The 11,133-nt window shown below is 55.3% G+C and overlaps 5 protein-coding genes across 11 annotated transcripts; 2 read left to right on the top strand and 3 right to left on the bottom strand.

Annotated features, from left to right (window-relative positions):
* Window positions 1-668: 668 nt before the first annotated feature.
* On the bottom strand, window positions 669-4,669 carry H310_07666 (hypothetical protein). The gene is made up of 10 exons (XM_008873090.1): window positions 4,397-4,669; window positions 3,964-4,344; window positions 3,755-3,922; window positions 3,653-3,697; window positions 3,024-3,587; window positions 2,563-2,864; window positions 1,831-2,462; window positions 1,428-1,774; window positions 1,137-1,375; window positions 669-1,091 (listed from the first exon to the last, which is right to left on the bottom strand). Exons 1-10 carry the CDS (start codon window positions 4,649-4,651, stop codon window positions 857-859), a joined length of 3,168 nt encoding a protein of 1,055 aa, XP_008871312.1. The 5' UTR covers window positions 4,652-4,669; the 3' UTR covers window positions 669-856.
* A 565-nt stretch (window positions 4,670-5,234) lies between these two features.
* Window positions 5,235-6,342, top strand: H310_07667 (40S ribosomal protein S8). Its single transcript, XM_008873091.1, has 2 exons — window positions 5,235-5,329; window positions 5,574-6,342. Exons 1-2 carry the CDS (start codon window positions 5,326-5,328, stop codon window positions 6,185-6,187), a joined length of 618 nt encoding a protein of 205 aa, XP_008871313.1. The 5' UTR covers window positions 5,235-5,325; the 3' UTR covers window positions 6,188-6,342.
* A 238-nt stretch (window positions 6,343-6,580) lies between these two features.
* Window positions 6,581-7,595, bottom strand: H310_07668 (hypothetical protein). Of its 3 annotated transcripts, XM_008873092.1 has the most exons (6): window positions 7,504-7,595; window positions 7,348-7,440; window positions 7,203-7,279; window positions 7,094-7,154; window positions 6,928-7,046; window positions 6,581-6,862 (listed from the first exon to the last, which is right to left on the bottom strand). In XM_008873092.1, the coding sequence occupies exons 1-6, from the start codon at window positions 7,580-7,582 to the stop codon at window positions 6,722-6,724; spliced, it is 570 nt and encodes a 189-aa protein (XP_008871314.1). In that variant the 5' UTR covers window positions 7,583-7,595; the 3' UTR covers window positions 6,581-6,721. The 3 variants fall into 3 exon arrangements, with proteins under 3 accessions (XP_008871314.1, XP_008871315.1, XP_008871316.1); XM_008873093.1 differs by lacking the exon at window positions 7,504-7,595 and having other exon boundaries at window positions 7,348-7,467; XM_008873094.1 differs by lacking the exon at window positions 6,581-6,862 and having other exon boundaries at window positions 6,869-7,046.
* Window positions 7,596-7,769: 174 nt separating this feature from the next.
* H310_07669 (hypothetical protein) lies at window positions 7,770-9,925 on the top strand. 5 transcript variants are annotated; one of them, XM_008873096.1, is made up of 10 exons: window positions 7,770-7,846; window positions 7,897-7,959; window positions 8,008-8,127; window positions 8,172-8,362; window positions 8,411-8,452; window positions 8,508-8,723; window positions 8,794-8,850; window positions 8,901-8,998; window positions 9,057-9,079; window positions 9,150-9,925. In XM_008873096.1, exons 1-10 carry the CDS (start codon window positions 7,780-7,782, stop codon window positions 9,194-9,196), a joined length of 924 nt encoding a protein of 307 aa, XP_008871318.1. In that variant the 5' UTR covers window positions 7,770-7,779; the 3' UTR covers window positions 9,197-9,925. The 5 variants fall into 5 exon arrangements, with proteins under 5 accessions (XP_008871318.1, XP_008871321.1, XP_008871317.1 ...); XM_008873099.1 differs by having other exon boundaries at window positions 8,508-8,998; XM_008873095.1 differs by having other exon boundaries at window positions 8,901-9,925.
* H310_07670 (hypothetical protein) lies at window positions 9,392-11,089 on the bottom strand (the record flags this gene model as incomplete). The annotated part of the gene is made up of 1 exon (XM_008873100.1): window positions 9,392-11,089. The coding sequence occupies one exon, from the start codon at window positions 11,087-11,089 to the stop codon at window positions 9,392-9,394; it is 1,698 nt and encodes a 565-aa protein (XP_008871322.1).
* Between the last annotated feature and the right edge of the window lie 44 nt (window positions 11,090-11,133).

The raw sequence follows: 11,133 nt of genomic DNA on the forward strand, positions 1-11,133 counted from the left end.
GCGGGTCGTGACGTTGCCGAGGATCTCCTCGAGCAGGTTGCCTTTGGAGACAGCGGGTTCCATGTTGAAGCTCTCAAGGAGATCCGAGACAGCGCCGGCCGCTTCGAAGTCCGTGTGCAGTGGCTGGGGCTGGATGAGGCCGAGGCATCTTGGGAGCCTGCAACGACCTTGTACGAAGACGTCCCCGAGCTTTTTCGACGGTGGGTGATAGCCAACGCGAAGATGGAGCTGATGTCATCGCTGGTCGCTGACGTGGAACAAGCGGTGGGCATCCTCTCTAGGAGGGCCGTGTCCCCGCGGAATTGTGATCCACGTGTATTACGGTGTCCCCGCAACGTTTGAACATCCGTGTCAGTGTGCAGTACCGTAGGCGTACAGTGCTGGTACGGCGTAGGCGATGAAGTGTGCAGTCAGTACCCTTATGCCCTAATTCACTTTTGCCTTTTCCTTGAAAGCAGTGAGAGTCGCCAGCGGTTCACTTGCCGAGTCGGGGACCCGGAAGTGAGAACAATGCAATAGTAAAATGTGCAGAAGTGCCCATCCAGCTCCTCATGATAGCTTGGACTCGCAAACACGCCCAGGAGCCGTACGCATCCCGAGACGGACGCCGGACCAATCGTGCAGGTGTCCCTTGAAGAGGAAACCGGCCAGTCGTCGATGGGATTAGCCGCAGCAGTCTCACGTAAGGGGGCCATCATTATCATCGAGTGGGTGGTGCCAGCATCACGGGGACCTCCCCTTGGCGACGCCACAAAGCCATGGATGGTTGCACGGGCAATGACGCGTTCGACTCGAACCAACACATTGTCCATTGGGATACAACACGAGTCATGGTTGACATGGACGTGACCGAGAGCTATGACGGGCGGACGGCCAGACACATTTCGCACACGTTGCTTTGTGACGTATCGTTGACGAAGGTGCATTCTTCGCACACCCACGACGACGACACACTGGTGCGCCGATGTCCCGAGATGGCCGAGTGCTGGAATCCAACTTCGATCTCGCTTTCGTTTGTGACTAGATCCAGCACGTCGGCAGGGGTTTCGTCCGTGAGAACTTTCAAGTAGAGCGAGTCGTGGGCTCGAATTCTACGACTCCATGACGACGACGTTGCTGCAGGAGGAGATTCGTACCCAGCGTGTTTCAACGACGTCGCGTTGTCGAGCAAATCGCCGTTGAAGTAGAGCAAGTGGTGGCTCGGTGCTGTGTCACACCTCTCATAAATGCGATGCTTGAGCAGCGACACAGTGTCGTCGGCGCTGCACGGGACTTCGAATGTCGGGTTCGTCCGTCGACTGCTCCGGCTGGACCGACGACGTTGCTGCTGGTCTGCGCCGACGACCTCGGCACCGCCTCTTGTCGATGGGATCGCCTACGCATGCATGTCCTCCATAAACGACACTGGGATGATGCTGATGCAGTACCTCTTCTTCTCGAAGAAAAATCACCGTCACAAGCTCGTCCTGGAAATCCACCGCCCGTGCCAACCGGTTGGTCTGCTGCTTGAGTTCGCATTCGGTGCATCGAAGGGACGGCATGTCAACAAAGCCATCTCGTGTCGCCTGCCCCCATCGAACGTGTTGTCCGTCCTCGACGACAAAGCTCAACGGACGACTGGACGACTTGTACACGTGATGCAGTGCTTCCCATTCGTCGAAAAACACCATCGTGGCATCGCTGCTGCCGTGGCGCCTAGTGTGCTGGAGCAGCTTGTGTTTGAGGTGTCGGCGATCCAGTTGGTCCAGCACATGTCCAGGGACGACACACTTGCCTGCATCATATTGCAAGCCGCAACATCAGCATGCGGCGTCGGTTCAGTCAGGTTACCGTGTTCGCACAGCGCCGGACATGGCGGGAGTTGCTGTGGTGCGGTATCAAGCACGTGGTCGATCGAATGCTTCCACGTCTCGAGCCACGCCATTGACACCAACACGACGGGTTGGTTGACTGGGATCGTCTCAAGATGGTCCAGCGATCGCTTATACAGTCGAACGAGCGCCGGATGCTTCGCCATGAGCTCGTTTCGCTTGTTCTGGGCACGTGTCTCGGCTGCTTGTTGCGTCGACGCGTCCGTGACACAGTCCTGGCACTCGACAGTCGACTGCTTTGGAAACACGGCGCTCACCGTGTACTCGGTCGCGAGGACAGCCCACAGTTCGGACGAGATGCCCCGAACCTGCTTTTTCGATTTCGGCTGGAGGTTGCCGTGGGTGCACTGGATGTCTTGGTTGATTGCCATCGACGCGAGCCATTCCTGCGCTTCGTGCACCTTGGCCTCTTGCTGCTTGATTGCAAGTGCGTCTTGCAAACACACCTTCCAGGACGCAATCCACTTGCGACTGATGACAAAGTGTTCGTCCGTCGAGTTGCAGAGCAACTCGAGGTTGCGCTTCAGCCGTTCGTTGTGCGATTGCGACGCCAACGACTTGGTCGCATTCGTCGCCACGCACTCGTCGCACCTACGACATGACAACGATGCAGCGAAGTGACTTGAAGTGGTCAAACGCCCGTGCATGCATCGCTTCGGCCATGTGAAACACACAGACCATGCCTTCGTACCAGAACTCGTCGGACGACAGAGCATTTGGCGCCACGGACGCACTGCAGAGCTCCCGATACAACGGCTCGGACACGCGCTTGAGGTGGGAGCACTTGTCCGGGCGAAGATGGCCATGCGGACACACGTACGGATTCATGTCCACGGGCGGTCGGGGGTGACTGCCGAGATCGTCGCCCACGACCCAGTCCTTCAACGTGGCCGTGTGGACCCAGTAAACCTTTTTCTTGCCCCCCACTGGCGACTCGAAATGGTATTCGTACTTGGCCTTTCGAATGTCAATCGACTCGGTGACCTCTGCGACCTACGACACGAACATTGCCCAATATCACGAGTTGTGGAAACCACTCGACAGGCCGTCCTTGCAGACGGGATGTCGCATCGTTCGGGTCGAAGGCAGCGACCATGATGCACAGCTTCCCCGACTGTGTCATGCCCGACGTCACGACGGAAGGATGCGTACCTGGTTTTTGTACGTTGCTATGTCTTGGAGGAATTGGGTGTTGGCTGCTTCAACTTCGGCCACCAAACGTGGCGCTGGCATGGCAGCCGCGTCGTCGTCCAGCCCACTGGCATTTTCATTCACACGGGTGTAAATCAACATGTACGCTTCCTTGGACGCGAGGAACGATGCCGGTTCAATCGGCGACACTTGCGTGTCATCGAACGAGAACCAGTTTCCAGACGTTGGATGGAATAGGTTGGCAGTGTAGTGGCCAGCGGACGCCGTCGTTCCGCGGTGGTTGAGCACGCCGACGAGGCGATATCGCCCTTGCGACGACGACGTTGGAGGGATTGCCGACGTCAAATCGGACATGCACAACTCGAGCGGAATCTCAATCGCGTCCTGCACCTTCTTCTTTGTATTGGACTTGACATCGTACACGAATCGCATGAGATGCAGCATGAGCGTCGGCGGCAACGTCGCCGGTTCGATTTCGATGTGCCGGGACGCGTCCTGCTTGCCGTGGCAAGTGTCGCAATAGTATCGGTTGTCGCCGTCGAGAATCTCGGGCGCGAGGTACGACTATGCCAAGCGCCAGGGTGAGCCACCGAGACGTCGACAGCGCACGATCCAACGAAACACGGCACCTGAAACGAATGGTGAATCGAACTGTGGCCTTTGATGTTGACCGACTACGGAGAATGCCATGGCAAGGATGAGTGGTGAAAGACGAAAACGGAGGTAGGCACCAGTTCAAAGAACGAACTGCTTTTCGTGGACCGCGCGTGGCACGTGCCGCACGTTGTGACGTAGTGCATGCTGCCGCGGAAGTGGCTGTCGATGTGGTTCCAATGCGCGCGATGCTTTGAATAGACAAAGATCGATTGCAGATGGGTCAACAGGAGCTTGGTGAATTCCTACATCAACGTGAAGCGAATGCGACGTGAGTGTGTGGTACATGGGCGTCTTGCTGGACCACGTTGTTCAACTCTAATTTCGACGCAAACTCCTGGGGGTCGGCAAACGACCGCGCCCCGAGCTGCATGTGGGCAAATAGCCGTTGCAACGCTTGCATTTGAGCCAGAAGCACGGGACTCAAATGCTGGGTCTCCTTGGGTTCCCACTCATGCACGGCGCGCCGAAAGGACATCGTCATGAAGAGGCATTGGACCATGCTGTTGACGTAACACGTCGCGCCCAAATTGCGCAGACCACAAGGACGGGCGCCGTTTTCGTCGTGATTGTTGTTCGTGTCCTCCTCCGATACAGGAGAACGCAGCATTGTAGATGGATCAGGGCCGAGGTCTGCAAGAACGGATGGGTTTGTCTTCCAGATGCCCTGTGGAACGTGGATCTCAATGTCACTGCTCAGCTAATCATGCATCACGTACATCAGCATATTCGCCAAGCCCAAACAAGCAGTTTGGATTGTCTTGGCAATTGCGTCGCTGTCGCGCTGCTCGGGGTTTCCTTGCATGCGGTGCCGATTTCGCAACGCTCACAGGATGGTGATCTTCCAAGGAACATGCACGAAGAGAGCAGTTATACGGGTCTGATGGTGCATCCGCCGTCCGCACCGCGCCGTCTTCCACCACCGCCGGCCTTGCTTTGGACGCAACTCCGCGCTTCCGCTTGAGCGGTGTCATAGTATTGGGGTGTCGCACACAATCGTCAATACAAACGCCAAGTTAATTTATATTTCGTGTTTTAAATACAATGCCAACCGTCACCCTCACGAACAACGCGCCGAGCCCTCATACCCTGCTGTCCATGCCCATGGACCCACTCTGCCCGAGGACGTCAACGCCATCTCCATGGCGCACTAGCCCTAGAAGATGATGTGCGTGGCGCTGACCATGCTCTTCTGCTCATTTGGGTTTGCGACCGCTCCGTGCATGTGTTTTCTGAATGTACCACTAGGACATTGTGATGAGGACCGAGGCTGCTCTTGCCTGCGAGAACAAGCGGCCAGACTACCTACAGCACGTTACGCGTGCTCTTCGCCAGACTTACCTTTACCCAACTCAGCGCCACCACCATCTTCGTCATGCGCATTCGTGCGCCGCTCTCCGTGGTCGCCTCCGACCTCTCAAGGACCATCGCATTTTCCATACATCGTACGTACAACTGAAAGTTCATGATCGGATATGAGGTTGCTTTATCCGGATGTCAGGTTACTGGTGGAAGGGAATCGTACCTTGGGATTGGCTAACATTTTGACCAATCAAGGGAGAGGACCGAGCCAATGGCTGCCGTGGCCTTGATCAAGCCGCCGCCGACGCATCACTCCTGTATTAGCTCCGTCTGAACAGCATCTAACATGGGTACGTTGCATGCGAAGTTCCGTGCGACCCGTTGAGATGCTGTGCGACGTCGAGGGATCTCTACGACCGCGTACCGCTGGATCGCGCCCCGTGCTTGTTTCGTACATGTGCGGGTGGCTTGCGGCATCCATGAGAGCGAAGCATCGTCACTGCTGTATCCCCGTCGTGCAGCATTTGAATGATGACAGCACGGCAACGCATTCGTGCGTTCCTGTGTGACTGATCCCGTCGTGGTCTCGACTAGGTATCTCTCGTGACTCCAAGCACAAGCGCCGTGAAACCGGTGGGAAGCGCAAGTTCTTTCGCAAGAAGCGAAAGTTCGAATTGGGTCGCCAACCCGCCAACACCAAGTTGGGTGCCAAGCGCGTGAACGCTGTCCGTGTCCGTGGTGGCAACCAAAAGTTCCGCGCTCTCCGCTTGGATACCGGCAACTTTTCGTGGGGCACGGAAGGCATTTCGCACAAGACCCGTATCTTGATTGTGTTGTACAACGCGTCCAACAACGAATTGGTCCGCACGAACACGTTGGTGAAGAACGCCATCATCCAAATCGATGCCCACCCGTTCCGCCAATGGTACGAAGCGCACTACGGCGTCAAGATCGGTGTGAAGAAGTCGCAAGAAGGCGAAGCCGACGAAGCCGCCAAGCAATCCAACCACGTGCAGCGCAAGTTGGCCAACCGCCAACGCACCCGTGAATTGGACCCTCGCCTCGACGAACAATTTGTGCAAGGCCGCTTGTTGGCTGCGATCTCGTCGCGCCCTGGTCAATCTGGCCGCGCCGACGGGTACATCTTGGAAGGCAAGGAATTGGAATTCTACCAACGCAAGTTGGCCACCAAGAAGCAAAAGAAGTAAACGGCCCCGCCTTGACACGCCGTTGCTTTGGTTCAGATGGGAGTCCTAATATATTAGCTTCAACCGCTATGCTGCGAATCCTCCACGATTCCAATCCGATTTGTCGCATTTTTGGGCACAGTGCGCGTTGTAAAATACATGTGAAATCGAGTCGACATGGATGAGGTTCGGACTCCGTCATGCTCTCTAGCAGCCACTTCCTCTGTTCGTGCTGTTCGCGACAACAGCGGACCCACTGTTCTTGAAATTCCTCGGATAACGTTACCGTGTCATTACTCGGGATGAAGCACATTAAACACCCAGTGAAATGTTCAATGTAAAGCAATTTTCGGATTTGTGCATGGTCTAACGCTTGGTCAACACAAACCTGTGAATAAAACTACTGTACTACTGTAGTACGCATTTCGAGGTTTATTATCGAGAAAATTCGTTGGAAATGCCTGCATCATCGTTTTCCTCGAATTTCTTTCCACGGGATTGGGCTAAGTGGACGAAGTATACATTCAAGTGTCGCCATGATCTTCGTGGCCGGCGTCAGGCGAGGTCAAACAAGAGTTTGGTCTCAAAGTCGTCGGTCGTCATTACGACCTTGGCAAAATCATCATACGAGAGGAAGTCTCCCGATGCATCCGTCGACGCTTCCTCGAGCGTTCTCGTTGCCAACATATCGAGTTTCTATCTGACGTCGGTCATGTATGGGCCACTCGAGGATATGTGGGAGGGTTTTAATTGTTGCGTACCTTGTCGAGCTCATCTGGATCTGGGACGCCGCCAAAGTTCACGACGAGTTTCATGTAGGAGACTAAGTCGGCTTTCGAAATCTTCCCGTCGCCGTCCATGTCTTGAAGTTTAAACGACACTGTCAAAAGCACGCATGAGCTATTTTGAAGGAGAGCGAGCGACTACTTCGCAGTTTGTTGTCGCGCGAGCTGTGGTACGTGAACACGGCCATCAAGGTCGCAAAATCCTGGGCTCAATTTCTGTGGGCCTCAAGTCGTGGAGTGGACTCATGTACCTGGAAAGAGACCGTGTGCGTTGGCGAAAGCTCGAACAGTTCAAAGAGTCGATTTCGCAAGGGATTCACTGCCACACCTGCATGCAAGCACGCAGAGAAGCGTGATGTTGTGGAATACATGGAACAGGCGCAGAGCGTTGTCTACCTGGAATGGCGAAGAATTGCTCTTGCGTCATCTCGTCGTTTGGACTCCACTTCAAGAATTGCAGACGCATCTTGATAATTTCCGGAATGGGCACTGACAAAACAACGACGCACGACTAAGCCACCCAGCAACACACCATACACGTGAATGCAATACGCTGTGTGAGCATGCGGATTTCTTCGAGTCGCTCCATGTTCAAGTCGCATTCGACTTCCTTGGACGCGCGATGTCCCATACAGGCTATCCCGTTGTAACCGACATGGGGTTCACTCGCCCACTTGGATTGGCTAAAAGCTGAGAACTTTTTACCAATAGTAGCCTTTTGCTGTGAAATTGATCCAATCATGACGATGCATTGCCGAATTTCTTCTCCAATCAAAACTCGCCCTTCAGGTCGAGATACATATCTAAATTTTCCGAATTGAACGCACGATGGGCTTCCTCGTCGGCGCGACGGCAATGCTCGCCTTCCTCTCGATTCCTCTGTCGCTCCACACCGGTACATTTACCAGTACTTGATGCTCGACCTATCACGCTCACGCGGCGCAGTGCAAGAGGGATACGTGGGAGTGTACTTTCGAGGGGGGGCCTTGCTCTCCGAAGTGACAGGACGTACGCCTCCCACGATGCTGCACCATTGTCCTCTCACATCCTGGCTAGCGGGGTTCAATTGGCAATTACCGTTTGTCACGTCGTGTTACCACGTGCAAGTGACTGTGCAAACCGACCACGTCGATAACATTCCTTGTGGGACTAGCGGCGGTGTCCTCATCTCGTTTGGTAACCCCGTCGTTGCACTCCAATGATGTGACTCGCTGAGCTAGACAAGGTGGAAGTCGTGAATCGTCTTCGCAGCGAAAGCGTGTATGACACGATCAAAAACTACACGGTCCACTACGACAAGACGTGGATCTTCGACAAGATCCACCACGAAATCAACCAATTTTGCAGCAAGCACACGCTCCAGGAAGTCTACATCGACTTATTTGATACGCTGGACGAAAACTTGGCCAAGGTATCGCCTTCATTGCGTTAATTCTGACTGCTTCACGAAGTCTCCCAGGCGTTGCAACGGGACTGCAATGAATGGGCGCCCGGCATCGAGGTGCTTCCGCCCCGTCTGGGGCCTGAACTGCAGTGGCTTTTTTCCAATCGGGTAGATCATAGCCGTTCGCGTCACCAAACCGAATATTCCCGACAGTATTCGAACCAACTATGCCAACATGGAAATCCAAAAAACGAAGCTACTCATTGCCCATGAGGCCCAGCGCGTAGTTGAAAAAGAAGCCGAGACGGACAAAAAGCGAGCGACGATTGAAGCTGAGAAGGTGTCGGCCGTGAGCAAGATCAACATGATCAAGGAGATCGCCGAAAAGGTACGCACCAAGCGTGATGTGTTCGGAGTCGCCGAGAGAATGATGCGACAACCAAACAATTGCACGACAGGAGTCGATCCAAAAGATTCACGCGATCGAAGACATCATGCATGTCGACCGTGAAAAGGTGGCGATACCGTTCGATATTGCATCATGCTGACAGGCAGATGCGCGAAGGCGTGGGCAGACGCAGCGTACTACAGAGCGATGCGGGAAGCTGAAGCGAACGCGGGGCGACTGACTGAAGCATTCCTCGAATACACGCGCATCTTGAGGTACAATCGCATTCGATGGACCGTGGGCGACACCTCATGCTGCTGTGAATACACGCAGCTTGACCAACAACACCAAGATTTGTACGTGCGCGAAATGCTCAGTGTTGTGGCTACGTGGTCGATCTCAGTCATGGCGCGGTCGTTGTGGTAGACTTTGGGGAGAAAATTCCCACCATCTTCACCGCCAACAAAGACTAGTGTGGGGCGGGTGGCGTATACCTGCAAGGCAGGTCGCTTCTCCATCGTGCGTCATTTAATTCCACAGAGGACACGTCGGCCATAAGTTGAAGTGAATCAAGTGCGTAGACAGCGCCGACGTCCACAGTTCGTTTTCGGACTGCGCATCCTTTGCAATGATGTAAAAGCACCGCCCTCGAGACTGTCGCGGATGCTTTAAAACGAGTCTGACGAAAGGCCGTACGCGGCGCAATCCCCTTTGTCCCAGCTACATGCTTGCGAATAGCAAACCTCGTCGCACCGATAGTTGCCGAGAAGATTGTTGTCGCACTGCCGAGCGCATTTGGGAAGGCAATACGCGGCAACCGGCCTCGACGCACAGAACGGCGTATCGTCCATAATCACTTCGCGAGCATTCAATCGTCGTCGATCAAACGCATCTGGGACCGTCGCAATTGGATTCGAACTCAACTGGAGTGCGACTTTTTCCCACGCCGTTGCCAACGACAATGGGATGTGGCCGATGTTGTTGGCGCTGAGGTCCACGGACTGCCGCCACGGCATGGCGTCCATGTCCGACGCAAGGAAAGGGACACTGGAGAACAAGTTTCCTCGCAACTCAAGCGACATCAGGCCGGTGAACATCCCTAGCCGTGGAGGAAGGTCGGTAAGCTGCAGATTGGAAAGCGCCAGCGACGACAGATTCGCCCACGCTTGAAAGATCGCTTCTGGAATCGTCGAGATGTTGCCCCCTTCGAGTCGAAAGTACACAATTTGAGGAGGCAAGACGGCGAACGCTTCGGGGATTTCGTGCAAGTGGCTGCCTCGAACGTGCAAAGCGGCCAACGTTGGTGGCCACAACAGACCCGTCGGGTCGGCTGGCCAAACCGAGAGGTTGGTCATGTACAAGAACACACCAAAGAGCGAGTGGAAGGGTTGGAGGGCGGCGATGGGAATGCCGTGGGGCAGGTCACACCGCCGGACGTCGAGCGCGAACAGCGACGTCCCGATGGTGGTCGGTTCAATGAACTCGTCGATGGTAGCTCCGGGAATGCCTCGGATGGCGCAGTTGACCTCGACGTACACGCAGCTGCAGGTCAAGTCAAACCATGGCGACGTGTCAAGCACACAATAGTCGGGGCACTCTGATCGAAAAAACGTGGCCGCAGCAGCACAAGCCATCATGGCGGCTCCCCAGATCAGGTTGAGACACAAGAATACGACGAGACTTCGGCGTTGGCGAAACTGCAGGTGGAAGCTATCGAAGGACGGCTTGGTGGTCGTGCCGGCGTGGACGGCAACGGGTGGTGGAGATGGTCCGACGGCTGGATCGTTCGCAAGGGACTGATACCTTGTCACGGGCTGAACAAGTCTTCGGATGGACACGCAGCTCGAACACTGCATGACGATCTTGGAGATGAGGTCGGTGGGCGACGTCACCATCAAGTATCGGCCGACGAGGAGGCTGACCGTGACAAATTTGTCGTCGTTTTGCAGCTTGCGGTCCAGGATGACCAACTGGAGGGCTTGAAACATAAAGACTGCAATCGGGAACACCGAGTTGAGCACAAATCCAAAGCAGTTGTTCAGAAGCAGGACGAGCGACCGCCGCGCGACGGCGTGCTTTGCAAAGAGGAACCAAGGCGTGATGAAGCAGTACGCACTCACGACCGTGGCAAACGTGAAGGCATAGCGGCGATCCACGAGATAGTACGACATGCGGTACGCTTGGTACGATTGGCACACAACGTCGATGCTGTGGAACACACCGAGCTGCGCGGCCGGCGTCAAGTATCCATTCAGAGGCGACGGTGGCCCGACGGAAACACGTCGTCGGACCGACGACGCGACGCAGTACGCTCGACGATACATCCGCGCCAGCTCGTACGCGTGCATGGCGGCCAGCGCCCCCATGATCGGGCCGACATACGCCGGGGCGAACGCCTGGAACGACCGCA

This window comes from Aphanomyces invadans (genome assembly GCF_000520115.1).
Source record: "Aphanomyces invadans strain NJM9701 unplaced genomic scaffold supercont1.14, whole genome shotgun sequence".
Classification (NCBI taxonomy): Eukaryota; Oomycota; class Saprolegniomycetes; order Saprolegniales; family Verrucalvaceae; genus Aphanomyces; species Aphanomyces invadans.

What these genes read in the sequence shown, in the direction of transcription:
- H310_07666 (XM_008873090.1), bottom strand. Translation starts at nt 4,651, where the DNA reads ATGACACCGCTCAAGCGGAAGCGCGGAGTTGCGTCCAAAGCAAGGCCG. An exon ending in GCAGTTCGTTCTTTGAACTG is followed by an intron (nt 3,698 to 3,754) that starts GTGCCTACCTCC and finishes CATTCTCCGTAG; the next exon opens with TCGGTCAACATCAAAGGCCA. An exon ending in CTGTCGTCCGACGAGTTCTG is followed by an intron (nt 2,463 to 2,562) that starts GTACGAAGGCAT and finishes GTCATGTCGTAG; the next exon opens with GTGCGACGAGTGCGTGGCGA.
- H310_07668 (XM_008873092.1), bottom strand. Translation starts at nt 7,582, where the DNA reads ATGGGACATCGCGCGTCCAAGGAAGTCGAATGCGACTTGAACATGGAG. An exon ending in GCGCGACAACAAACTGCGAA is followed by an intron (nt 7,047 to 7,093) that starts GTAGTCGCTCGC and finishes TGCTTTTGACAG; the next exon opens with TGTCGTTTAAACTTCAAGAC. An exon ending in ATCCAGATGAGCTCGACAAG is followed by an intron (nt 6,863 to 6,927) that starts GTACGCAACAAT and finishes GACGTCAGATAG; the next exon opens with AAACTCGATATGTTGGCAAC.
- H310_07669 (XM_008873095.1), top strand. Translation starts at nt 7,780, where the DNA reads ATGGGCTTCCTCGTCGGCGCGACGGCAATGCTCGCCTTCCTCTCGATT. An exon ending in GCTCTCCGAAGTGACAGGAC is followed by an intron (nt 7,960 to 8,007) that starts GTACGCCTCCCA and finishes CATCCTGGCTAG; the next exon opens with CGGGGTTCAATTGGCAATTA. An exon ending in TGCATGTCGACCGTGAAAAG is followed by an intron (nt 8,851 to 8,900) that starts GTGGCGATACCG and finishes AGATGCGCGAAG; the next exon opens with GCGTGGGCAGACGCAGCGTA.